The 26,843-nt window shown below is 47.1% G+C and overlaps 1 protein-coding gene and 1 long non-coding RNA gene across 3 annotated transcripts in view; one reads left to right on the forward strand and one right to left on the reverse strand.

The window, feature by feature from the left end:
• Positions 1 to 6,452, reverse strand: part of LOC103693695 (uncharacterized) — a 29,995-nt gene extending 23,543 nt beyond the window's left edge. Inside the window, exon 1 of the long non-coding RNA XR_015638906.1 lies at positions 5,958 to 6,452. This is a non-coding gene — a long non-coding RNA (uncharacterized LOC103693695). The remainder of the gene's footprint in view (positions 1 to 5,957) is intronic.
• Positions 6,435 to 26,843, forward strand: part of Pebp4 (phosphatidylethanolamine binding protein 4) — a 212,348-nt gene continuing 191,939 nt past the window's right edge. The window contains exons 1-3 of one of the 2 annotated variants that reach the window (XM_087586610.1): positions 6,435 to 6,692; positions 13,899 to 14,092; positions 16,818 to 16,944. In XM_087586610.1, coding sequence (XP_087442736.1) covers positions 13,917 to 14,092; positions 16,818 to 16,944 — 303 coding nt within the window. In that variant the 5' untranslated portion in view covers positions 6,435 to 6,692; positions 13,899 to 13,916. The remainder of the gene's footprint in view (positions 6,693 to 13,898; positions 14,093 to 16,817; positions 16,945 to 26,843) is intronic. The other variant, NM_001447136.1, reaches the window with a different exon arrangement.

Below are 26,843 nucleotides of genomic sequence, written 5' to 3' on the forward strand. Positions count from 1 at the left end.
CCAGAGACTGGAGTGCCCAGGTGTCCGTCCGCACAGAGTCCAGCATGTGGGCGGTGAAGCATGTCTTCTGAGTTGAGGTGTCAACATGCAAGTGTTAGCCTTGACACTGGAGGAGTGGGAGGCAACCGGAACACAGAAGTCCAGGAGCAGGGGCTCTTCCTCTAAGATGTTGGCTGTAGTGGGGAAGGAGAGGTGGGGAGCAGTGGTTAGTGGGGTTGTGGGGGTGTAGAGAGTATCTATATTGGTTCCTCAGGAAACAGATGCTAAGACAGAGTGCTGCAGGTAGGGCGGATCTTAGGGAGAGCTGAGTCGGGGGAAGCAGCATGGATGGAGCCGCTGGGGCAGTGGGCCCGTGATGTAGAGATAAAAGTCCTTTGCAGAGCTAGCTGGAGCTGCAGATCTGGGATGGGCCTTCAGTCATCCATCAGGAGTATGAGAAGGGAGGGTCCTGCTCCACCTACATATCAAATCTTTCTAATATCTGTCTCTGATGCCTTGATATGGAGTGGGGTTGCTGACCCTTGAGAGACTGGCTAATCCTCCAGGTTGATCTTTCTTAGAGCTGAAAAATGACACCCCTACTCCCCACAACACAGCATTAAAAAAAGATTATTTAGTGTATGAGTGCTCTATCTGCTTGTACACCTACATGCTGGAAGGGGGCATCAGATCCCATTACAGATGGCTCTGAGTCAACATGTGGTTGCTGGGAATTGAACTCAGGACCTCTGGCAGAGCAGTCAGTGCTCTTAACCGCTGAGCCATCTCTCCAGCCCATAAGTACAGCTTTTACATTTACAACAATTCAAACCCTATGCTTTTCATTCATTTCATTTGGGCTTACCTGCTATTACCTAATCGTGCTCTAATTGGGGTAGGGCAGGCTCTGACACCTGGGCAGAGGAACACCCTAAAGCTATCAAAACTAGTCAAATAGAGCCAATGGACATTGTTTCGCTTTATTAATATTTTCAGTAGAAGTTCAATAAAGGTTCTTGGTCACATTTCCCTCCTCCCCATTTGGTTTCCCAGGTGACCGTGGTTTATCAAGTGACCCTGTAGTGTACCTTAGGCCCTTGGGATACTCTTCTTTTTGAGTGTGCTGCGATTTGATCCCAGGGCTCCATGCATGTGAAGCCAGTGCTCAGCTTCAGAGGCACTTTCATTAATGTAGGGACGTCAAACTCTCCTGCTAGGACAATCACCGTTGTGTCTATGTGACTAACTAATCTTAATAAAATAAACCCGAAGCTTCCTTATCAGTCATTGAATGAGGCCTGTCCTTAAAATGGATCTTAGTGTGGCCCAGACAGCTAGCTCTCCTTGGTAGTTACAGGGGACTAAGCTCTGTGCTGTCAGCAGCAAGGTGGGAACAGGGAGTATATATTTCTGTCCAGAAGGGGGCGCCAGTTAATGGATCTCAACATCCACTCTGGACTACTTTTGAAGACATTCTTAGAAAGTGCTTCTAACATAAAATGGAGAGGGGAATCAAAAATGCAGAGTAGGGAAAGAAATAAACGATTGGCAGGAGGCAGAGGCCGGAAGGCAGGAAGAGAGGAAAGACTTTAGAGTCCTGGAAGGATGACTTTTTTATGTTGGAAGGTGGGGCAATTCTGGAAGCTGTTGATAACTCCTATTCTTCTCTGCAAAATAGGAATTTGAGTAGGGGGAGATTTGCTGAAGAAGGGGAGAGGCTGTAAAAGTTTGTAAATAGGAAAGAATGTGATTGAGACATAGTTGTAGAGTGAAGAAGTGACTGAATGGGAGAGCCAGAAGGAAGTTATTAAGAAGCTTGCATGACCAGTTGCTGAAGGGAGCACTTCTGGAAGATGGTGCTAGGCTGAGCCCTGAGGAGTGGACAGCAAGGCAGAATGGTGAGAAACCACTCAGAAGAGGAAGCAGTGAGACACCAGAAGCCGGAGTGTGCTGTATCTCAGACCCGTGGTGCTAGATTTATCTATAAATGCCAAGATCAGAGTAGAAAGGACGGTGAATCTGGACGTCACCAAGGGTGAAGAGGAGGGACAAAGAGGTTGACGGTGTTTTGATGAGACATAGAGGGTAACTTGTCCTGGAGCCTGGACGAAGAACCTTAGTTGTCACAAAGCATCAGTTTCCTAGGCACAGGACAAAATTCTGTTTGGTAGAAGTTTATTTGAAGATGCCTCTTTCATTGTCCTAGTTAGGGTTACTATCGATGTGATAAAACACCATGACCAAAACAACTTAGGGAAGAAAGGGTTTAATCTGCCTTACCCTTGATATCACTGTTCATTATCAAAGGAAGTCAGGACAGGAACTCAGAGTAGGAACGTGGAAACAGGAGCTGATGCAGAGGCCATGGAGGGATGCTGCTTACTGTGCTGCCCCATGGCTTACTCAGCCTGCTTCCTTATAGAACCTAGGGATGGCTCTACCCACAATGAGCTGGGCCCTCCCCCCATCAATCACTAATTATGCCTTACAGCTGGATCTTATGGAAGGCTTTCTTTCAGATGACTCTAGCTTGTGTTAAGTTGACATAAAACCAGTCATGGCATCCACCATGGAAGAAGCCATGGATGTTACCTTTTGTACACTGATTTCAATATTGATCTTCTATCAGTTTGCTCATTGTTTGGTCCACCCATTGGGCTGGTCATAAAACCTTACCAGTCCCATCATTATTAATGAAGCTGTTATGATTTGGATCTGAAATGTCCTTTATAGACTCATGTTTTGAATGTGTATTCCTCAACTTGCTGTGCTATTTTAAGAAGCTGTGGAGTCTTTTGGAGATATGGCCTAGCTTGGCAGAAGTGGGTCATTAGGGGTAAGCCTCTGAAGCTTGTTGGATTCTTCATTGTAGCTCTTTCTGCTTTTGCTAAGCCTTTGGTCCAACAGACTTGAGTAACTCTGCCAGGTCTTTCTCACTATGATGGACTAGTACTTTCTGAAACCCTGAACCAAAATAAATCTTATTTCCCATAATTTATTTCTGTCAGGTTATCAATCATGGTGACATGAAAACCAACTAATATAGAACCCTAATGCAGAAAACAGAACCGTGCTCCAGCCACTTGGCTTTCCCTCCCCACACAAAGATTCTTGAAGCTCCTCCACAGAGCATAGGCTAAAAATCCAGAACCCCAAATCCACCCTTTATTTGAGAGTAGAATCCTTTCTGCAGTGACCTGTGTGGATATTTTGCTAAAGGGTACCCTGTGAATCCACACAGAGCCCAACAGAAGACTTCCCATCCCATCAATGATTGTTACTCTTCTATTAGAAATCTGCCTCCAGGTCACTCCATCCCTCTCTCCTCTGAAGCTGCAAAGGATGGCAAGTCTCTTCTAACTTCCCCTGCGTGCCTTGGGACTGTTTGGGAAATTATTACGCAGGTAAGGTTGCCTCTGAAGGAAGACAGAATAAACTGCACAAAGATCTGACTCATCCCTAGCAGGCATCCTCTGACAAGCCCACTCTCTGAGTAGGCATACCAAGAGAAGGATTGTGAGAAGGCATGCTCAGTTTTCCTCTGAGATCTCAAAGTGAAGATCAAGACCCCAGCCTTACCCCTGGCCTGATCTTTGCTTTTTTGGCTGGTATTTGTGGATAACCTGACAAGGGGCTAGGGCCTCTCCCACTCAACAGGTTACACTTGCTGTGAGGTGGCCATTTTGCCTTTAATGACTTGACTGTGTTCCATCCTTGACCTTGCTCGGTACAGCAATCACATGATCAGATATGAGGGCTTGGGGTTAATGTGTTCTAGTCTTTGTCAAAGAACAGATGACTTACAGAACACAGCCCCTAAGACTCACTGAGGCACTATGCAATGCACAATTCTAGTCCCATGAGACCATGGCCCTAAGCCTAGCCCTGACCTGTGACAGCACTTTAACTTAGGACTTGTTCTCTGCTATTTAGTTTTCGTTCCTTCTCGACACAGTATCTGACATTTTATGGTAGGTTTAGTAAATGCTTGTCTTTCCCATTAAACTGCCTGCTGCTTTGTGCAGCCTGGCAATAGAATGGAAAGCTGAGATTGCTACTTTGCACATCCGGTGGACTCGAAGATGTTTAGCATTTGACGAGTTGTTCACTCACCTTCCTCAGAAGAAAACAGCTAAGCCATCATTCCATACCTGGCTGAGACAGACCATTTTGTCCCCCTTTCTAATTCCATGCTGATGTAACAGCAAGATATCCAAGCACCAGAGGCTGGCAGCATCCAGCCTGGAGAGGATCCAGAAACTGTCTGTTGAGTGAGTGGGTAAGTAGGGTAAGACACAGGGGGAGCATCCAAGAAACAGGACCCCCACATGATCTGTGGCCATTGCAGTTTGGAGGAGCTGTGAACCACATTGGTGGCTTGTTGCAAGGAAGGGACATTTGTGTTCACAGCCCTTTGGGGAGAAGACAGAGAATACAGGTGGCCAAGGATAGTTTAGCCAGGGGGAAGAGTAGGTAACACACAGGCTTTGAACACAGAAGAATCTGGGTTGGGATCCAGCTCTTCCATTCACTGATTGTGTACCCTTTGGTAAGAATGCCAAGCTTTCAGCTGCAAACCAGGGGCCTAGGACACAGGGCTGGATTGAATAGAGAAGTGCAAGTTAGACATCCTCTCAGGAGATTGGAGCATGAACTATCGCTGTCTTTGGAATGGGCTCAGTGGTGCAGTCATCCAGTGGAGCAGGATACCTGGAGGCAGACAGCAGAGAGCAGAGATGGGAAGTCTGTTTATCTCTTCTTTCCTTCCTGCAGGACAGGTTCAGGAAACTGCAGGGGCAGTTAGAAATGTCTGCCCTGAAGCTTCCTCCCGAGGTACTTCTAAAACATGATGGAGGTTGCCAGTAACTGTGAAGACCTCGTGGCTCCTTTGTAGATCACCGGCTCTAAGGACTCCTGATGGCAGCAGGGACTATCTGGAAGGGATGCCCTTACTGAACTGGCACTCGCTGGCACCTCATGAGCTGCTGTCTTTGCTTTGTTATGTTTGCAGTAGTAGGAATCAAACCCAGGGACTTGCCTATCCTAGGCCAACACTCTACCCCTTTGTCTTCTTTCATTTTGAGTAAAGCATTCTAAGCTTTGAGCCGGGCAGCAGCAGAATCAGAATCTTCCTACCTTCAGCACCTCTGAAGTAAATGCCTGCTGCTCACCTAGGCTTAACATAGCAACTTGGAGCTGGCAGCTTAGCTCATCAGATTCTCCTAAGAAGCATCTAACCATGCCTGAGTCTTGCCCTCCGGGAGTGTGGCAGAATTCTCCAGGAGTATGATCGCCATTACAGGGATAGCTAGGGGTGAAAATGAACTAACAGCTAGTACATGAGTTTCCAGTGACTTCTCCCTCCCTCCCATCCTCCCTCTTCTCCTCCCTTTCTTTCTTCCTCCTCCTCTTCCTTTCTCTTTTTCCTTGTTCTCTCCTTTCCAGTACAGGGGGTTAAAAAGTAGGGCATTGGGTATATTAAGCAAGTGCTTTATAATTGAACCATACCCCAAGCGCCCCCAGCCCCACCCCTTATAATATTATTTTGAAATAATATTTCATGTATCTCAGACTGGCCTTGAATACAGTGGAAGATGACCTTGAACTTCTTGACCCTCTTGTCTCTGCCTCCTGAGAGATGTGATTTCCACACCCACCCTTCCATGGTATGATCAAACCCAGGGTTTTATGTACACGAAGCAAGTACTCTACCAATGAGATGCATTACTTAGGTTTTAGTTGTTTTCTGGGACAGGGCTTCTCTGTATGACAGCTCTGGCTGTCCTGTAACTCCGTCTATAGGCCAGGCTGGCCTTATACTCACCGACATCCTCCTGCTTCTGCTTCCCAAGTGCTGGAATTACCTTTTTGTGCTTGATTTTGATATAAGATCTCACTAAGTTGCTGGGACTAAATTTGAACCCCCTCTGTAGCTCAGCCTGGCCTTGATCTTGCAAGTCTTTCTTGCCTTCATTTACCTAGCAATTGAGATTGCAGTGTCTCTGCTCTCAAATTCATTAGGTTCCTTTCTTTTCTTGGAAGGAATTCTGTAGAAGGAATTAAATTTGTAAATCCAGGTGTGGTTATTAAGACCTATAGTTTTGTCTTGAGCTTGCAGATTTTTAGGACAATTGTACCCGTGGAGACAGGAATCGAATCCTTTGTTCAAATTTCTGTAGGCCACACAGGTTGGGGAGGCAAAAGGCTCCAAGGAAGCTTTCTGTCTGAACCTTCCTGCAGTTTGCGCTTACTCGGATCCTGTTCATCTGTCTCTAAATGCTGGATCCAGCTCTTTGACTTTCTGCATCCATCTGCAGCTCTCTCCTCCTGCATCTATAGTGTCCCTTGAAATATAAGAGGAAGGGAGAAAGAGCTGCTCCTGAAGTTCCCGCTCTCCACCTTGGAATCCTTTGGAGGACAGCAACCTCTCCCACACTTCTTTTCCTATCCTCTCCCATCGAAACTAAAAGCACGTCTTTGGAACTTCTCTGGAACTTTCTCCAACTGCCTCCCCAACAGCCAACTGCTTCCCCTGTCCTGTGCTCCCTCTGCAAACATTCTCTAAGAATTATAGGTCTTCAATACCGGTTAATCTTCATCCCATTAGACAAATACAGTGAGGGTACCCTGAAGGGACCTCTGTCAGCTTCAAAACGGATCAAGATCCCCCAGGAGAGGGCGGAGGCAATCCAATATATAATGCCTTAGGCCGGGTAAGTGAAGATGCACTTTTGGCTCCTGGTGTGACATAGGGACTTTCCACAAGCCAGAGTTTAAAAAGCAGAGAGACTGAGATGCAGAAACTTGGCCTAGAGAGCTGACAGAAATTAGTGTCAAGGATAACATTTTCTAAACCCTCCATCATCATGTGATTTGAATACATCATTTGTAGCATTTCTAAGTGCTTGTCTCTGAGCATAAACACTTCTCTAATCGTCTCTGTAGAGAGCACTGGAATGTTTCCAATTGCTGGGGCTCTGGGCTAGGCAAAGAGCACAAGTGACCTTAGCAAGGCTCATTCTGACAGTCTCTTAGCATGCTTCCTTCCTTAGAATATTTTCATTTTAATTTATGTGTATGCCTGTATATATCATGTGTGTGTAGGCATCCATAGAGGTCAGAAGAGGCGTTGTAACCCCTAGCTGGCATCATAGGCAGTTGTGGGTCCTGGGAACCAAATGTCCATCCTCTGCAAGAGTAGCAAGCACTCCTAACTCCTGGGCCATTTCTCCAGGTCCACATTTCCTTCTTTTGTGGCCTCCTCATTCCTTCCGTGAAACAGGAAAACAAAACAAAACAAACAAAACAACAACAACAAAAATAACCCTGTCTCTTCCCACCCTTGGAAATATGGGGACTCACAGATTGAGTCTGTCCTTAGAAGAAGAAAGTGAGGTCCAATTTTGTTGACATCTGGCTTGTCTCTTTTGCTTCCGGTCCTTGTGCTTTTTGGCATAAAAAAAAATGTTATGTCATTGCTAAGTCCTTGCAATCCTATGACAGTTTCCTCCCGTGTTTTCTTCTGGGTTCTATAGTTGTTCTAAGATTTAAAGTTGTGACTCACTGTGACTCCATTTTTATGTATGGTATGTTCTTTGGCATGGGGTTATCTGGCGTTATAGCTAGCAATCCCCATGTGTTGACATGGTGGTTTCTGTTTTGTGTTCTTAGTATCTTTATTGGATATCATTAGACCACAATGCATGTATTGTGGCTTGAACTCTCTATGTTGACTGTCTAACCTTGAACTCACAGAGATTTTTTTTGTCTCTGCCTCCTGTATACTGGGATTAAAGGCATGCACACACACATGCAACCCTCAGTTTCTTTTTTGATGTAAGCATTTCCTGCTTTAAAACAACATTTATGTGAGTATGTACCAAACATTTATGTGAGTATTGTACATGCACCAAATATCCTGGAGCTAGAATTACAGGTGGTTGTGAGTTGCCCAAAATTTTGGAAGATCAGTATGTTTTTCTAACTATGGTGCTCTCTTTCCAGTTCCTTCACTGTTTTCTTTTCTTTGTTTCCCTTTTCTTTCCCCTCCCACTTCCTTTCCTCCCTCCCTCCCCCTTCCCCACCTCTCTTTCTTTTTCAATACAGGGTTTCTTTGTAGAACAGGCTGGCCTTGAACTCAGAGATTCACCTACCTCTGCTTGCTCTGCCTGTTTTGGGATTAAAGGCACCACAACATCACATTCATTATCTTTTTTTTTTAAAGATATTTTTATTATGTACACCTGCAGGTCAGAAGAGGGCACCAGCTCTCATAGATGGTCGTGAGCCCCCATGTGGTTGCTGGGAATTGAACTCAGGACCTCTGGAAGAGCAGTCAGTGCTCCTAACCTCTGAGCCATTTCTCCAGCCCCACATTCATTATCTTAATGTTCCTGTTTTCAGTGATCTGAGATCACTTCCAGCTTTCTCTATATCCCATCTACTTTGGTATATTGTGTTTTAACTTCATTTCTCTCTGGTTATCCTCTGAGTTCTCTAATAATCTCTTTGTCGGTTTAATGATGTGCTGTTGATGGACTAGGGATATCCTTTGGTGATAGATGACTTCCCTAGCATGTGTGAGACCCTGGGTTTGATTCCCAGCATTGCCAAAAATGTATGCTATTTCATTTCAACCTGTTTGGGATGTTTCCAGTATTTCTTCTTCAGGCTTGCACCAAGCACCTTTACCCACTAAGCCCTTTCAGGAGAGTACGGAGGTCTCCAAGTTTGATCATGTTATTTTCTAGTCTCACTCCACAGAATCCAAAACACAGGCTGTATGAGTCCCACAATTTATATCCATTGAGACTTGCTGTTGTGTCCTAACACAGTACATAGGAAAATGTTCCCTGTGTTTAATTTTGGAACACGGTCATTATCATTTCATTGAGTGGGCTGTTAGGTTTATCTTGATTCATTCCATAGGTTTATAGTATTGTTCAGATCCTCTATGTCTTTACCGGAATGGCCCAATAGGTAAAGACACTTACTGCGGAGCCAAGCCTAACGATCAGGGTTTAATTCCCAGGACCTGGGAGGTAAAAGGAAATAACTCCCATAAATTGTCTTTTAACCACCACATGTGGGGCTGGAGAGATGGCTCAGTGGTTAAGAGCACTGGCTGCTCTCCCAGAGGTCCTGAGTTCAATTCCCAGAAACCACTTGGTGGCTCACAACCATCTGTAATGGGATCCGACACCCTTTTCTGGTGTGTCATTAAGACCATGACAGTGTACAGTGTACTTACATAAAACAAATAAATAAATCTTTAAAAAAAACAAAACCTCCACATGTATGCCATGGTCTGTGCACACCCCCCTGAATAAATACATAAAATTTAAAAAAGCTAAAGTATACTATTGAGTTCTTCAACTGTTTCCAAGTTACCCATTTCTCTATTTAAGTCTGCCAGTGTTTGCAAACTTCACATAGTTCAGATTGTTGATGCTTACTGGATATATATCTACAATTGTTATGTGTTTATATTAGTGTGTTTTTGTTTGTGGCTAACAGAAAATACTCAAGGGTAGTTATTTTATAAAGAAATGGGGGTTTATTTAGCTTATAATTTTGTTGGTACAAGAGCATGGTACCAACAACCCCCTGGCTGCATCACGTGGCACCAAAATGGTCGATCCAGTGCAAGACATAGAGATCACCTAAAGCAAGAAGCCAGAGAGTCACCGTTTATAATAGGGACCACTAGCTCCTTCCCTTGGACCCTTAGTCACTAAAGCACTTCTTAATAGTCTCTTCCATCTTTGATTTCCTTGGTGTTTTTTGTTTGTTTTGTTTTGATTTTCTTGTTGTTTCAATGTTTATTGAAAAAGGGTCTCTATATGTAACCTAGGCAGGTCTAGAACTCATTGTTGTAGTCCCAGTGATCTTCCTGCCTCAATTTCCACCAAGTACTGAAATTATGGACAAGTACCGCCATGCTAGACTGTGGCGCTCTCTCGCTCTCTCTCTCTCCCTCTCTCTCTCTCTCCCTCTTCCCCTCCCCCCTCTCTTCAGTTTTAGACTTGTCTGCCTCTGTGCACCACATATATTCTTGGTGTCTGAGGAGGTGATGAGTTTCCATGTGGGTGCTGGAGATCAAAACTAGGTCTTTGGAAACAATGAGTGTCCTTAACCACTGAGTCAACTCTTGAGCCCAGGTTCTGCATTTTCTAGTTTTCAACACAGTCACAAGAAACAGAGCTTCTAACACCCAAGCATACATAGCCTGATGATATCAACCTTCTTGGGGAATTGACTCTTTATGTGTATGGCTATTTTACCTGAGTGTATGCACACAACATGCAGGCAGTGCTTGTGGAGATCTAAAGAGGGTGCTGGAACATCTGTAACTAGAGTTGCAGTCAATTGTTAGCTGCCACATGTGGTTACCAAGACCCAAAACCCCTGTCTTCTGCAAAAGCAGCATGCACTCTTAACCACTGAGCCCTCTCTCCAGGCCCATGGGTGGTGGTGGAAGTTGTTTGTTTTGAGACATGATCTCACTGTGTATCTCTGGTTGGCCTGGACACATGCTATGTAGACCAGGATGGCTTTGAACTCACAAAGACCGTCCTGCCTCTTTCGAGGTGTATATTATCACACTAGAGTAAAATTGTGTTCTCTTTAACCTGCCAATCTGTAACTTTTTCCTGCAAGTTTTGACTGGGACGCTTGGGCAATTTAAATTTAAAGTAGTTACTGATAGTTGATGACTTGCTTGACCATTTTTAAAAATTTGTTTTTAGCTTCCCCTACCCCATTTCCACTCTTCCCTGTGACTAATTGAGTTTTTTTGGAGGTGAAACATTTGATCAACTTCTAATCTCCTTTTGGGTATAATGTACAGACTGACTTTGTGGTTGTCATGTGGATGACATAAGACTTTTAAAAGCTATCATAATCCAACTTGAATAGATGTGGTATAACTTAGATTATTTATAAAAACATGTTTCTATAGAGCTCTGTGTTGTCTTCCATTTTTTTATGTTGCTGATGTGTTGCTGTTTACCTGCTGGTAAATATTTATGATTCCTCATATCTATTGTCTTTAAAGCTTGTCTTTTTTTTTCTTTTCTTTTTTTCTGAGCTGGGGACTGAACCCAGGGCCTTGTGCTTGCTAGGCAAGTGCTCTACCACTGAGCTAAATCCCCAACCCCTAAAGCTTGTCTTTAAAAGGGAAGTTACACATTAACATGGAAATAACAAACCTTTATTTTTGTTTACTTTTGTCTCTGATGGGTAACTTCATATCTATTTTTCATCTAATTTACCTTGTTTTTATTTCTACCTGAACATTTGGTTCACATCTCTTGCCATATAACTCTGCTGATAAAGAATTCCCTCCTCATCTGTTTTCCTAGCTACATGGCTGATTTTTCTATCCCATTTGGAGGGTAGACTTACTGGATTATCGAGTTCTTGGTTGACTGTTGGTTTGTTCGTTTGTTGCTTGTTTTAGTACTGCAAAAACACGATAACATTTCTGACTGGCCTCCTAGATTCCTCTCGAGGAGTCGACTGGCAATGGTTATTGAGGTTTCTATATGGAACAAGTCACATCTTTTCCTGCTTCTTTCAAGAGTTTCTCTTGTCTTCGTTTTTTCAGTTGTTCAAATACATGTCTCAGGCTAGGTCTCCTTCGGTTTATCTTAGGAGTGAGTGATGATGCCCAGTTTCTATTTGACATAAAAATTGAATGATCAAAGTGCCTGACTCACCCAAATTGCCAACTCTCCACCATCTCCAGGCTGTCATTCTTGCCTGGGCTTGAGATTTGATCTGAGCCTAGGGATAAGACTACAAGAAAGCAGATGTCACATATGGACCTGGATGTGGATTTCTTAATTCTGCTATACACAGATTCTTTTGAATATCTTCATTTCCAAAGCAGCTCACTCCCAGATGCTCCTTCTGAGCTGTATTTCAATCTGTCATTTTTGTCCCGGGTATCTGTGGGTCCAAAGTCCCTGTTGTGTCTTTTCTCCATTGAGGCTTGGGTTAGATGACCGTCTTGTGGGCTATCTCCTGATGGTTAAAGAAAGTAAAGTTTATTCTGCCCTCTCCACTTTGAGAAGGGTACCAGGAATTCAGCTGCCATCTTCCCCAGGCAATACCATCCTCTGGCTCTGGATGACCTATAAGCTTTGTGAGAACAGGCACAACAATTGGCCCATAACCTGGCATGTAACTAGATAGAGGGATGGATGGATGGATGGATGGATGGATGGATGGATGGATAAATGGGTGAATGAATGCATGTGTGAATGGAGAGATAAAGATAGATAGTGGAATAGGTGTGTAGATGGATGAATGGAAGATAGATAGACAGATAGAAGGTTGAATGGGTGGGTGGGTGCATGGATGGTAGATAGATAGATAGATAGATAGATAGATAGATAGATAGATAGATAGTTGAGGGGTGGGTGGATTGATGCATCTAAGGAATGGTTAGCTTACCCCATGAGCACTTAGTGTAAGACCCCCTTCTTTTTCAATGCTTGACATTTCCTTTCCTACTTAAGGTGGTGTTGACAGTCAGTTCTTAGGGCAGAGAGTCAGGTGTGCTTGTCATGCTTCAGAGTGTGAGACTTAAGGATTCATTTAGTTGGTAGAAGCATAACAAGGGCTTCCCTGTTAGAGTTTGGGGTCCTGGAAGCAGAAGCAGGAAAGAGTTCCACTCAGAATCAGGCCCCATACCCTCTCATCTTATTTTCCTAAGTGAGGGCTAAGGGTGTCAGGGGCTATTGACATGTTCTAGAGAGGGGGCACCATATAGCTCAGTGAGGAAAAGTCCTCCCTATCAGCTTGTCAGTTACTAGAGCATAAAGTGGGAGTCAAAGTCCCCAGTCCCTGAATCAACAGAGTGTCTCACACCTCTCCAGTCTCTGTTGTGGACTCCAATCAGAGTTGCAAGCCCCACTGAAGGGCTACTTTGAGGATGAGCCATGTTTCAGCCTAGGAGCCTTTGTTTCCTGCTCAGATTTGGACAGATGCTTCCTGCTCACCTTCAATGCTCACCTGTCCATTTCTTCAGATGCTGTTACTTTGGGAGTGTGCTGAACTCAGCACACTGCAAGGCATAGCCAGGTGTGTCCCCCAAGTGGCATTTTAGAACTGGTCTCTAAGTAAGGACCCCATTCTGCACAGCAGCCTTTCTCACGCAGGAGCGCTCTATCCAACCATCTTGATGTTCTGGTGGCCCAGAGGCCATGGACACAGGTAGCAGAAAAGTGGGAGATAAAACAAAGTAATTGAGGGCTGGAGAGATGGCTCACTGGTTAAGAGCACTGACTGTTCTTCCAGAGGTCCTGAGTTCAAATCCCAGCAATCGTATGGTGGCTCACAACCATCTGTAATGAGATCTGATGCCCTCTTCTGGTGTGTCCAAAGTTAGCTACCGTGTACTTATATATAGTGTAAATAAGTAAATATTTTTTTAAAAGAACAGTTGAAGGATAAACACACACGCACACACACACACACACACACACACACACACACACACACACACACCTCAGTTAAACCCAGAGTCCTCTCCAGCCTGGAGTCAGCCCTCAAGCCCAAGGCTAGAACCCTAAACTTACTTATCAAGCATTTTTTTTCATACTCTTCTTCAGAGCTAGCAGCCTGAAGAGTGACAACAAAGTTATGTCCTGCTATGGAGGAACCTCAGCCGGAACAGTAAATACAGTCCAGCTTGGAGCAGGTCTAAGTCCTCCCAAAGTGCATACAGCTGGGTAGTAGACAAATGGCTGGAGCTCAGACTGTTGGCACCCTACTGCTGTGCCTCTCAGACAGAGCTCTGGCTACCAGGAGGATCCCTGTAGCAGAGCCTTAGAGGGTTGGAGAGCTCCTGCATAGGGTCACAGAATCACCTCAGGTTTTTGTTTGTTTGTTTGTTTTGTTATTCCTTTTAGTCGCCAAGGGCTGTGACAATGAAGCTGGTTGCAGCAGCATTTGGCTTGAGCCTCCTTGTAGCCGGCCTGTGGGTGGGCCTCTCATTGACATCAAACTCAGACGGAGGAGGGAAACCTGGAGGAGGTGGAGGAGGTGGAGGAGGAAGAGGATGTTTTCTCCCACCATTGCCAAAAGAAGATGTTTCACTATGCAGGTAGGCAAGTGGGAAGGGGTGGCCTCCTGGAGTGTGAATCTAGAATTCAGTGGCCCCCTGGCTTAGCCAACTTTTGTGAGAGCAGGCCACCATAGAGTCTGGAGACCAACTCAACAGAGGGAGTGCTGAGTGGAAGACCCTGTAGATTTACAGCTAGTCATCCAAACCCACCAGAAAGCCCCCTCCCTGGGGCTTCTGAGACAAAGCTGCATCAGAACGGAAATAAAAGCAGACTCCAAGGTTAATTTGTCAATAGTAGGCTTGTGTGTGTTTTGCCAGGGAGCCCTCAAGCACTGTGGTCCCAGCTGCATTACCTGCATTCCTTCAGAAGGCACAAGGTCCCCTCTCTGGGTGGTCACCAGCTGCAGTCCCTGGAATTCTGCACTCTCTTCACAGTATACAGGTTAGAAACCTGAGTCTCTGGAGCCACCCTGAGCTTCCCCCTTTCCTTTTCACTTTTCTGCCATCCCCATACCAAGTTGGTGACTGAGGAAAACTTGAGCCAAACTAGAATCACCACGGAAGAAGTATTGCCTCCAATCAGTGACCATTGATACGGGAGAGCTATGCCTACTGTGGATAGTGCCACCCCTAGGCACTGGTCCTATCTTATAAGAAAGCTAGCTGAGAAAGCCTTGGAAAACAAGCCAATAAGTAGCGCTCCTCCTTGGATTCTGCTTCTGTCTCTGCCTCTAGGTTTTTGCCTTGGCTTCCTCCACAATGGACTGCAAAGTGTTAAGATGAAATAAATCCTTTCCTCTCCCAAGCTGGTCTAGTCAGTGCTTTACCACAGCAACCAAAAGAAAACTAGGACATTTCCTAACAGCAGTGAGAGACCAAGTAGTCAAAACAGGAGGGCTCATATCTAGAGGACATTTCTCATTCAAGCCACAAGGCCTTTGTGACAGGTGGCCTTGGAAAAGAAGACACAGCATGGACATGTCAGCCCTGAGGACTGAGTAATACCTCTGTGCTGGGTCTCTCCCGAGGAGTCCTGCTTAACTCAGCTTCTAGCCTTGACTAGGGAGCCCGTTCCTCTTGTGAAGTCTGGCAGAGAATTCTGGAATGTTGGACTTAGTGCTTAAGGGGCAGGAATCTATAAAGGAGAAATGTTACTTCTGTTTCGAGTGGAGATAAATTATCATTAAGAAAGATTTGGGGGACAAGGTTGTGGCTACATCTGGCAGAACGTAGGCTTGATCTCAGAAGTGAAAGAGTTGTGGTTATCCATCTGGCTTTGTTTTATACCCTCCAGGGCTGCAGTAAACGCGCACCGCACCGATAGTCCTGGGCTGCTTCCCCATGATGGGAACGTCTTCCAAAGCCATGAGGAAGATGTCAGCCCTTTAGAGCATCTCCCCCTCCCCCTCCAGGCCTAGGGGAAGATGTCAGACCTTCAGAGCGCCCCCCCCCCAGGCCTAGGGCTCTCTTCTTTAACTTTAGCCCATTTCCCCTCATTTTGCTTAAGGAACTGCACAAGACAATCACAAGTTCTCTCTCATTAAAAGCATTTTTATGAGTCTGTAAGTTTATCAATACCTTGTCACCCACCCGTGCTCCTTGATGTATCTTCTTATGTGAAGCAGCATGTTGCCTTCACACATTGGGCTGGTAATGCCCTTTGGAGAAGGGTGGCCAACAAGAAGATAGAACTATTCCCCAGAGCCCATGGCAAACAGTTTCTCTAGCTCTGAGCCTGTTCACCAAACAGGGTTACTGACACTAATCGCTTAACCCTTTCAGTGACCCCATAGCAGTACAGGGTTGGGAGGCCCCTCTGTCTTCAATTGACCTCCTTCCAACCCTCAGTTTTTCCAAGTCCTTGCCATGTGTAGACTGTCTCTCTTTTGTTTGAGAAAGTCCTCTCTGTCTCCTCACATCTTGCTACCTGCAATGAATAGTAGCAGAGGCAGAAGTAAGCCAAGTAGTCGTTAGAATGCTGCTGTGGATAGAACTGAAAAAGCAAACCCATCCCTGCCTGGTGTGTACAAGTCCCTGGTTACCATACAGTCACACAGGCGTACACACATGCATACATACAGATATGTATGCACATACACATGCATACACATAAACAACACACGTGTAGACACATACATAGATATACACACATACACAAGCATAAACATGCACACACATATGCATACACTTGCACACACACATGGCTTAGGCATTGAGCATGCACAGCCCTTTGACTTCATTTCCTACAGGGTACCACCATGCAGCAGTTTTGCTGTATGTATCATAAACACTACCAAAATGATCTGTACACAGAAAGACCTGTGTGTGTGTGTGTGTGTGTGTGTGTGTGTGTGTGTGTGTGTGTGTGTTAATGCAGATATCATACCACTTTCTTGAGGGATTCATACATCTCAGAGTGTCCATGGGTCCTGGAGCCGATCTCTGGTATACTAAGGATGACACTTATTTTTCCTGGGCTACTCACAGCATACCAGGTTTGGCCCTCCCCACTGACCAGTGCTGTGTCTTCACACGAGACCCATGAGATAGTCACTGTCCCTGTCTCAGGCAAGGAGACCTAGGAGAAAAGCATCAGGTCTCAGTCACACAGCTCTCGGGTTAGACAGCTGGCCAGTGTCAGGTGTAGAATTTAACTCAACTCAATTTTGCATGCCCAGCGGCACTGGGCTGGACTGCAGTGGCCCTGCGAACCTCAGGATTGGCTGAAACCCCAGCCTGAAACGACTGCCCCCTCTCTCCATAGGAACCTTGAAGTTTTCTACATGGAGATGGGGAACATCAGCTGTAAAGTTGTTCCTAAGTGTAATCAGTACAGACGGAAGATCATGACGTGGCAGTCGCCGATAGTCAAGTTCCACGGGGCTTTGGACGTGAGTGAACTGTGTTGGCTGAAGGAGAATGTGGGGCCCCAACTTGCCTTTAGCTCCCCAGGGCCAGGTTTGCAGGATTCAGGCAGCTACAGCCTGGAACGGTGGTGTTCAACCTTCCTAATCCTAATCCTTTGTACAGTTCCTCATGTGCTGACTCCCAACCATAACATTATTTTTCTTGCTACTTCATAACTGTAATTTTTACTGCTATGAGTCCTAACGTAAATATCTGATATGCAGATGGTCTTAGGCGACCCCTGTGAAAAGGTCATTTGGCACTTCCCCAAAGAGGTTGTGGTGCACAGATTGAGAACCATCGGCTTAGAGGTTGTGTCTTTCCCACAGTCGACCCACGACTGAAGCCCTGGATTCTTGCAGAATGAAATGTGTCCTTCTGGTATTTAAAATTATCTAAAACAGAACACCAGAGAGTTTTAGGAATTGGGACCAACTACTTCTTTTCCTGGGAAATAATTGTTGATACCTGTTCTGGAAAGCTCCTTGAGCTTGACGGTCCGGAAAGCTTGGAGATAGGCCCTGCAAACGGGATACAGGGAAGTAGGGAAGTCTCCTATTTCTTTCTTCTGCTTGTTGTTTTCCTTTTGTTGTCTCCTGGCCCAGATGGTGCCCACAAAGCATCAAATGGCTGAGGCTGGTCCCCTGTTCACTGCTAGGCAGGGAGTACTAGCATTCAGAAGTGACATGGCTGTTATATGGCAAGTCACAAATGGATAGATAGAAGGTGTTGACCCTTCTGTGCAGTAGGGCAGGAAGGGATACAGGGATCTTGCTCCTCCCCAGTGCAGCCCCAAGAGGCCCTGTGCCACCCTGGTCAGGCACATTGTGGTGAGGCATGACAGAGCTGGTAACGTAGACAACAGCATCACCAGGACTGCCCATGCACGTGGGTGGGGCTGGCTTGTCTGTCTCCCTCCAAGTGTTTTCACTATTGGAGATCAAATGTGATATCTCGCCGTTGATATGGCTGATATAGGGAACTGTGCTGGCTGACTAACCTTTCCTGAGTGCAATTGTGACAATACGCAGCCTTTCCAATGTGCAGTATTCCCTCCAGGAGACTGAGCAGCAATACTTCCTCCCCTCCCCCCCTGACCCTTCTCGCAGAAGACCTCAGGCAGTGTCATACCTATGGGGAGTCAAGAGGAACAGAGAAAGGACAGCTACTGCTGCCACACTGGGCAAGATTCCAGCCCCACCCCAACAGCGGCCCATCACATTCTATGGAAACCAGCATATTCCTGAAGGATGGGACCGTTGGCTCCACTGCAATTTATTAGTTCATCAATCCCAAGGGAGTCTCCAGCTCTGTTGCTATTGCTCAGGGGCCCACTAGATGGAGGTGTAGACTGCCAAGTTCCTGACCTCCCTGGAGAGAGGAACTGGAGAGCAGTTAGGAGCCTGATTTCACTGGATTTAATAGATGTTCTGGGGTGAGGTACTAGTACAGCCCTGATGCTTTCTGAAACATAACAGACTCAGGAGAAGGTGAAGCCAGGGGGACTGTAAAGGTTGCACCGTGTGGCCCTTCATGTTGCCTCCTATTTATCCCGCCAGTCCATTCAATTCTCTCATCAAGCCTGTGAACTGAGCATTTGCTTTTGTAGAGGGGTAAGTGGTAAGCACTAGGATCCCTACTGCATGACATCCTGCTAGTCCCCAGACCAAACGGTGGCTCCTGTTCTCTAAGCTAGATCCCCAGAGGATCATCAGGAGCTGCTTGTGAGAAGAAGGGTTGTGGGCTTCGGTGGCCAATCACTTCCAAAGGCTCTGAGGGGGATTTGGAGGAGGGGATGCTGAAAGCACGCTTCTCTGGTGAAGACGGAAAGGAGGGTGGGAAGGACAGTAGGGACCATCCTTACAGAAGGTGGTGGATGGAGTTCCCTTGAAGGTTTCAGGGACAAGACAACTGTAGAGAAACCTGTGGAGCCAGAGAGGAAGGGCGCCATATTGGAACAGGGTACCTCAAAAGCTGGGCATGGGTAAAACAGACTCGATTCTTCAGCTAGAGGAGGAAGCTATTTCCTCAGAGTTCCCAGGGTTGATGGGAAAAGGCAAGCGTTGGCACACAGTTAGCAGAAACACCACCTTATTTTCAAAGTGGCTAAATTTAAGTCGCCAGAGTGGCAACTGTCAGAGGACTTGCCCAGGGAGATCCCACCCCAACCCTGCCAAGCAAATTCTGAGGTTTTGGCAGGAGTGCCTTAGGCACAGGGCAGGTCTCTGTTGCCCCATCACTTGTGGGGTAGGGGGCGGGGTGGTGTCCCTGCCTTTTCACACCATTGCACAGGCTTCTCCCATCTCTGAGCTTTACTTCCTCCTCCAGGAAGCCTTCCCTGACTACTGGCTCTGAACTTTACTTTCCATTCTTGCTTGCTGATAATGTCTTGCTCCAAACTCTCTAAGTATCCCCTACCTTCTTTCTTTCAAAAAAATTTTTTTTTAAAGATTTCTTTATTTACGTATGTGAGTACACCATTACTCTTTTCAGACACACCAGCAGAAGGCATCAGATCTCATTACAGATGGTTGTTGGGATTTGAACTCAGAATCTCTGGAAGAGCAATCAGTGCTCTTAACCACTGAGCCATCTCTCCAGCCCTCCTCTGCCTTCTAAAGAGAGTATTTGCACCCCTTCTTGTACCACAGAGACCACCTTGTAAACACTGAGTTGCTTGCAGTCCCCGTTGGCATGGCAGGCCCTGTGCTGGATGACTGTGTAAGAAAGGAGTGAAAAACGAGAGTGGATGGATGGATGAACAGATGGATGAATCAATGAGTGGTCAGTAGGTGAATGGACAGATGGATAGATGAGTGGCTAGATAAATGAATGAGTGGGTAGATAAATGGATAGATGGACATATAAGTGTATGGATAGATATATAGATGGACAGAGAGTTGGGTAAGTGGAAACATGGATGATGAATGGGTGGACATGTGGATGGATGGATGGATGATGGAAGAAAGGATGAGTGGGTGGATAGATGGATGGATGGGTGAAAATGAATGGCATGTAGAAAACCTTTCCTAATGCCTGAGCTATATGAACAGTAAGCCCCACTGCTTGCCCATTAAGCTGTGTGGTGTCCTCTGCACAGAATGAAAGCTGCAAAGACCAGGGGTTCAGGAAAGTATTCTCTGCCCGGGTGAAACTGGCTGGGAGTGGGAAGGAGAGGTAGGAAGGGATGTGGAGAGTCAGGTGTCAAAGAGGCAAAGGAATTTAGGAAACTGGATGACTCCCGTGTCACCTGTGGCTGAGAACTGAGAGCCAAGAGCAGGCTGGTTAGCCAGTGCTTTTCTCCCCTTGGATTCCCTCCCCTAGTGTTCCTTCTGACAAACATTAAGTGGCCGGCATTTGAAAATGTATCCCTGTTCTCCAGCCATCGAAAACTGAAAAGCCCTAAGGAGCGTCTTGACTAAGGCCTATTTTTCACCTTAAATCTAACCAGCTGGAATCCTTTCGAAAGGAACAAATTGCCCTTAAGTGGGGACTGTATGCTGCACCAGAGGAATAGAACAAAAGCCACAGTGCTCTGTCCTGCTGTCCCTTAAGTTGCCAATCAGGATCCTGAATACAAGGGACCCTGAAAGTTCTCCAGAGCTGCCCAGGCACATCCCCCTGCCACCCGTGTCTGCAACGGCAAGCCTGTGTTACCATCCCCAAGGGAGCACCCACCCCCACATTGTAGAGACAGCTTTCTTAAGGCCTAACGATCTGGAGACAGGCACAAAGGTGCAGGCATCCACAGACTGCCTTCAGGGGCTCTCAGATCTCACCAGCCTTCCCTAGCCTTCTCTTTCCAGACAGAGTAGGAGTACAGGGCCTGCTACAGGCACAAAAGATTTCATACAGGCTTTCAGAAACTCTAGATAATCCCTGGTAAAGTGGCTTCTAGTGGAAGGGATAGATTTATGGGACCCGGAAGTAGGCCTTCCTGGCAGAGGTGGGCAGGGTGGACACGCTCACAGGGGCTGCTGACTGTAGACTGTAGACTGTGCTCAAGGGTCTGTGGCCACACAGGCTCACCATGTTGTTAGCAACCTAAGATGATTCACATTCTGTGCTCCCAGTGCCACGTAAGCTCTCTTGACTTAAAGATAGAAGAGTTTCCAGGGCAAGTGGAGGAAGCAAGCAGGTAGCCCCAAAGCAGAGGGATGTAGGTGTGGGACACGACTAGTGAGGGGCAGACAGCAGCCATTAAGGTCAGGTGGGAAAGTGAGGTATGGGAGGCAGCAAGGCCCTGAAGTGGAGCCTGAAGCTATCTTGCAGCCACCATCTCATGTTTAGGCTGAGGACTGGGAACAACTTTGGAAGGGCAAGGTTACTGTGGCAGCAGATGGGGCAGGGGAGGGAAACCTGAAGGAATGCCATGGTGATGGAGATGTCAGAGTGGTGGGGTTCATGAGGGGCTATGTCTGTGGGGATATCAGGAGAAGGGTTGAGTGGGTGGAACCCTAGGCTTTGGGGAGAGATGGGCACGAGGGTTTGAGTGAGGCTGAATAACTGATTTATCCCCTTTGAGAATGGAGGCACCATTGCCTATAATCGTGCCTCCATGTGGTCTCCTTGGGCACAGTCCCAGCCTACATTGGTGCACAGTGATCCTGAGAAAGGCACCTTCACCAAGCAGGAGACATAAGGAAACCTTAGCTCTCTAGAGACAGTTGTGTTGATAGGCATCCCAGGACCCTGTATGTGGATCAGGGACAGCTGCAGACTGACATATTTATCTGTCTTGTCTGATTGAGGTAAGACAGAAAGACTGGGCTGGACATCTGGGAAAAGGGGTCTTCAGTGCCCAGGCCCAGGGAAATTTATAGAGGACACCTCTCTCTCAGGTAAATATGGCAGCTTAGTGGATGCTGGCTAGAGGTGTCAGGTTAGACAGGTGGTGGAAAAAATGTGTGTTGGACTCAACCACAAGGGAGTCCTTGGTGACCCTCATGAGGGCACTAGGGAGAGAATGAGAAGCAGACATTGTGGAGTAGGCTAATTACTTACTCATAACAGTCGACCAACAGAAAGGACACTCTGACAGGGTAGAGCAGGTAACACAATCCCAAACTGGAGGAGAAAGAGGAAGCATCGTCCTGTTGGAAACATTTGCATGGGAAGAAATGGACAGCGAGGGACATCAACAAGGAGGGCTTTCAACTGGCCCCATACACCTTGGAATTGACTGGACCACCAGAAGCAGGAACTCCCGAAGGGCCAGGAAGTGGACGAGAGGAGGAGCTGTCAGCCTGGGATGGGGGCCCTGTGAGCTGGAATCCAGCCAGCAGACCCCCAACTCCAGGGTGTAGACACAATGTGGGATTGTATCCTGGAAATGAGTGGAAGGGCTTTGTGCACAGAACATGAGGGGTCTTCATGCTGTTAGGTGTGACAAGAGAGGAAAGGGAGGTGAAGGAGGAGAGAGGCAGTAGCTGTGGGAAGAGGTCATGGTGTCCGTGTCCCCTACCTTCCCCAGATAAGGGAGGGAACCCTATCAGCTTAGAACCTGTGATCAGAAGGAAATGTATGACAAGGTGAGGGGACCACCAGCAGGAATGCCACCACCGAACAATGTTTTAGGGAAGACCAGAGGAGCTATGACCTTTACTCGCTAACTAGCACCTAACTGGAGCTTCGTAAATGGCACAAAATTATAAGAAGGGATAGGGAGCTTTGCAGCTCGTCTGAAAGGCAAAGGGTTCTAGAGAAAGGCACAGCTTTGTAGTGTCTGTGTGGCTTGAGGCCAGAGCCTATGAGGATAGGGCTATAGATGTAGGGGTGCTGACAGGCAGAGTTGAACCCCAGGGGACAGAGGGCATCAGTCATAGATTGAGATATGCATCCAGGAGACTCTGTTCAGGTGTCACTGGCTTCTTAGCCTGAGTAGCCCGGCCTGTCTGTGTCCCACTTCAACCTAGGCCACATGGTCATCAGTTGTCTAGAACATGGAATAAGAGACCCCAGACAGCAGACAGGGCCCACTCATCTTTCATATACAACCTTGTGTCTGAAATCTACCCTGAGAACGTACCCTAGTGCCTAGGCTAGACTCAGGGTACCATTCACTCATCGGTCCATGGGTCTGTCCATGCATACCTGCCACTCATTCATTATCTCCACCATCTATCCATCCACATTTCCGTTTATCCAATCAGCCATCCACTGGAACTAACCTTGATGGGGGTTTGCTTTCTGCAACTCTTGCCAGACCCTGTTTCAGGAGCAAGGGATGTAGACAGCATACCCCGGCCCTACCCAGATGTCTCAGAATAGCAAGGATGTCCACCACCACTACTGTGTGCTCCTTAAACACAGGAAGTTGAATGGGGGCCATAAAAACCAACCACAGTGGATCTGGGGCTGGGGATATAACCCCATAAACCAGGTGTGATGGCATACTCCCATCATGCTGGAAAAACTCAAGGTCATCCTCAGCTACACACTGAGTCTGAGGCCAGCCTCAAAAACAAACATCACAGAAACTAAAATAAAGCAAACTGCAGGCTAAATGACTTGCATGTTCCTCCAGGGTAGCAACTTTAGTGAACTCCTCAGTCTTGACCTTTGACATGGTTCTCTTTATCCCCTGACCATCTTTCATGTTGAAGTCCTTACTGAACTTCCAGCCAGACCTGAGTCTAACCCCAGGGGACTCCAAGACAGCGGCCGCCACCTCGAGTACCCAAGAACTGGCTTGCTCAGGAGTACAGCCTTCTGATGTCTGATCTCAGCTGAGGCTCCCAGTCAAGGGTTGAGGAAGCGCTTGCAGATGTTTCAGATCAAATAGCGTCTCTTTGAACAGCTGTGTGGGCTGCTGCACAGGAGGGCACATGGGACCTTCCAAAGAGTTCAGTGGGTTTGCATCTGGTTGAGACAAAAGGCAGGAGCGCGCGCACGTGCATGCGTGCGTGCGTGCGTGCGTGCGTGCGTGCGTGCGTGTGTGTGTGTGTGTGTGTGTGTGTGTGTGTACAGGATCTATTCACTGCAGTCTGCTGAGCACCAGCAAAGGCTTCTTAGCCTCTGTTGTTCAGAGGATGTGCATCTTTAACGCCAGAAAGGCTCTTGCCCGTTCTCACCAGAGAAAGAAGGCAGGTCTGAAGAGGAGTCTTGAGAAGGGTTTTGCAGATTTTTAAGAGACGCAGTATATTATCTATTGTTCACACCTGCAGGGTGTGGTGGGGAAGGAAGGAGAGGAGCTGAGGTGGGACAGTAACAGAAGGCTGTGCAGCAAGAATGGCTGTCTGTTACTCTGACTTTAAAGATTCCTTTCATTCTGCAGGGACCAGGGTACACCATCACTTTGGGGTGTGGGGCTTGTACATCATGAAGTCTGTGTGACCCTAATTATAGCCTCAGCCTCATGGGCATCATGAGCAGACCGAGTAAGTCTCAAGGCCTCTGTTTTGCAAACAAGGGAACACAGTTCTGGGAAAATGATTTCTTATTAGACTTTATACTTTAGTTTTCGATTTGCAGTATTACAAAACAGAAAATCAAAAGGGTCCCCCTGTTCCCCTGTCCCTCTGTCCCCATGTCTCCCTGCCCCCTGTCTTCCTATCCCCCAGTCCCCATACCCCATCCTCCTGTCCACCTGTCCACCTGTCCACCTGTCCCGTCCCATGTCCCCTGTCCCTCTGCCCCTGCACACAGCTGTCGATATCCATTTATGTCACCCAGAGCTGGTGTTGCACCCACCATGCCATGGCTTTGTGTCCTCATGATGACATGCAGCCACTGTTACAAAGTAACCAGACAGGGTTAAGTTCAGTGCCCTCAGGACACTTAGTGCACTTCTTGCTTATCCCTCCTTCCCCTAACATGCCTGGCAACTGCTGATCCTTTCACTGTTTCTAAATTTGCAGTTTTCCAGAGTATAACATAGCTGAATCCTTCGGCACATAACCTTTTTAGATTGGCAGCGCCTCTGCTGCCATTGGGCATCTGAACTCCTGTGGTATCTTTTTGCTCAAGCCAATGGTCAACTGCCCTGGGCTGGGTTTTCCCCTGAGGATTACTTTTCCTTTAAATGGACATTTCTACCAAGACTTTGATGTGAACAGAGGACCACTCACTTCTGCCCCTGGCACTCTCTCTGTCCTCTCCTCTCCTCTCCTCTCCTCTCCTCTCCTCTCCCCTCCCTTACCCTCCCCTCCCCTCCCCTCCCCTCCCCTCCCCTCCCCTCTCCTCTCCTCTCCAATATAAATGTATCTAGGGTAGAGATGTCTATATGCCTGGGAAAGAAACAATCACAGATCACAGGTAGTTCTGGTGAGGTGAGATTCATGCTTCGATATGGAGCAGAGTGCAAGCCACTGGGAGTTTTGTCCCTCAGTAATAACAGGGTAAGTGTCACAATTTTCAAAGCACTTTCCCTTGTTATGACAGTCTTTGCTGTGTGTTCTGTGCCGTACTATAATTTCACATTTCTTATCTTACATCAGTCCCCATAGACAGGCTGGACAGGTGTGGGGCTCTAAGAGGCCTAAAGAGGCAGAGGGTGTCTCCCCAGATCCCTTAAGAGAAGTGTGGGCTGGAGGGGTGGGGTGTAGCTTAGTGGGTAGAGTTCTTGCCAAGAATGCACAAAGGCCTGGGCCTGACCCCTAGCACTGAACAAAACCAAGCATGGTGGTGTGTTTATAATCTCAGCACTCCTCTGGAAACAGAGGCAGAAGGATGAGTTCCAAGTCATCCTTAGTAACATGAGTTCAAGGTCAGTCTGAGCTACATAAGACCCTGTCGGAGGGGCCACACCTTGACCTAGAGCCTTGTACCCATTGTCTTGCTGCCCCCAGACCACCTCCAAGTCTCACTGTAACCTGGGAGACATTATTTTCGTGTGGTATGCAGGCCAAAGTGCTGAGGCCCTGGCTTCTAAGTCCTTCTCTGTTCCCGATATCTTTCCATTCCCACTATGCACAGACGTTTATGTGAAGACATTCACCAGCCCTCCTCCATGTGCCGGGCTCTGCGCTGTCGGCTCTGGCAGTAGAGTCTAGGAGACTGAGGCACAGGAAGAGGCCTCAGCTACATAAGAGAGTCTAGAATTGAGCTCATGCCTTCTCACTTCCTCATGAGGAGAGGGTCACATGGAGGGTGCTCCACACAGAGGGTGTTCCACGTGGCCCAAAAACTACCTCTTGCTGTAAGTTTGCACACACACACACACACACACACACACACACACACACACACACCCCGCCTCCACTATTTCCCTGAGCCTGTGTGGCCCAGACCCTTCCCATAGTAATGGAAGCAATACAGGCCTACTAGGTGCCCAAAAGACTTCCCAGGTTCAGGGAAGAAGTCAGGACAGGAAGCAATCACTTCTCTTTTCATACGAGCTAGGATGATTTCAGAAACGTCCAGTGCCTTAACCAAAGGACAAGAGCATAGACCAGGCATGCAGGAATATGAACAGATCAAGGACCCTGCAAGTCTTTGTTGCTTTTTAGATGACATGTGGGTATCTAGGCCTGTGTTCTTTCCATTGCTATGGGAATGTAGAGGGACCAGGCCCATGCGCGCTCAGGAATGTAGGGCCCCAGACTCCCAGAAGGACGGGGTGGCAAGGGATGAGAATGCAAAGTTACTGTGGGTGGTGTGGTGTGGGGGTGTCCTGTTCCCTAGCCTGCTTGTGGATAAGCCGAGATGGCCTCCTGCTCGCTCCGAGGTTGTAACTGAAAGAGTAACCACCAGGGGGAGCGAGGTGACCGTTATCCTGCCCTAAACAACGCAAAGCCCCGACGCTTGGCTGCGTCCACCAGGGCAGGAACACACAGGTTTCTGCTAGTCGGTGGAGCGGGATCCTTGAATGAAGGTACAGAGTCCACCATGTGGCTCAGGTGGGACGCTTTAGGTACCAAACCTTGCTAGTCTTTCTTTTCAC

The sequence above is a fragment of the Rattus norvegicus genome, chromosome 15 (genome assembly GCF_021556685.1).
Source record: "Rattus norvegicus strain SHRSP/BbbUtx chromosome 15, alternate assembly SHRSP_T2T, whole genome shotgun sequence".
In the NCBI taxonomy this organism is placed as follows: domain Eukaryota; kingdom Metazoa; phylum Chordata; class Mammalia; order Rodentia; family Muridae; genus Rattus; species Rattus norvegicus.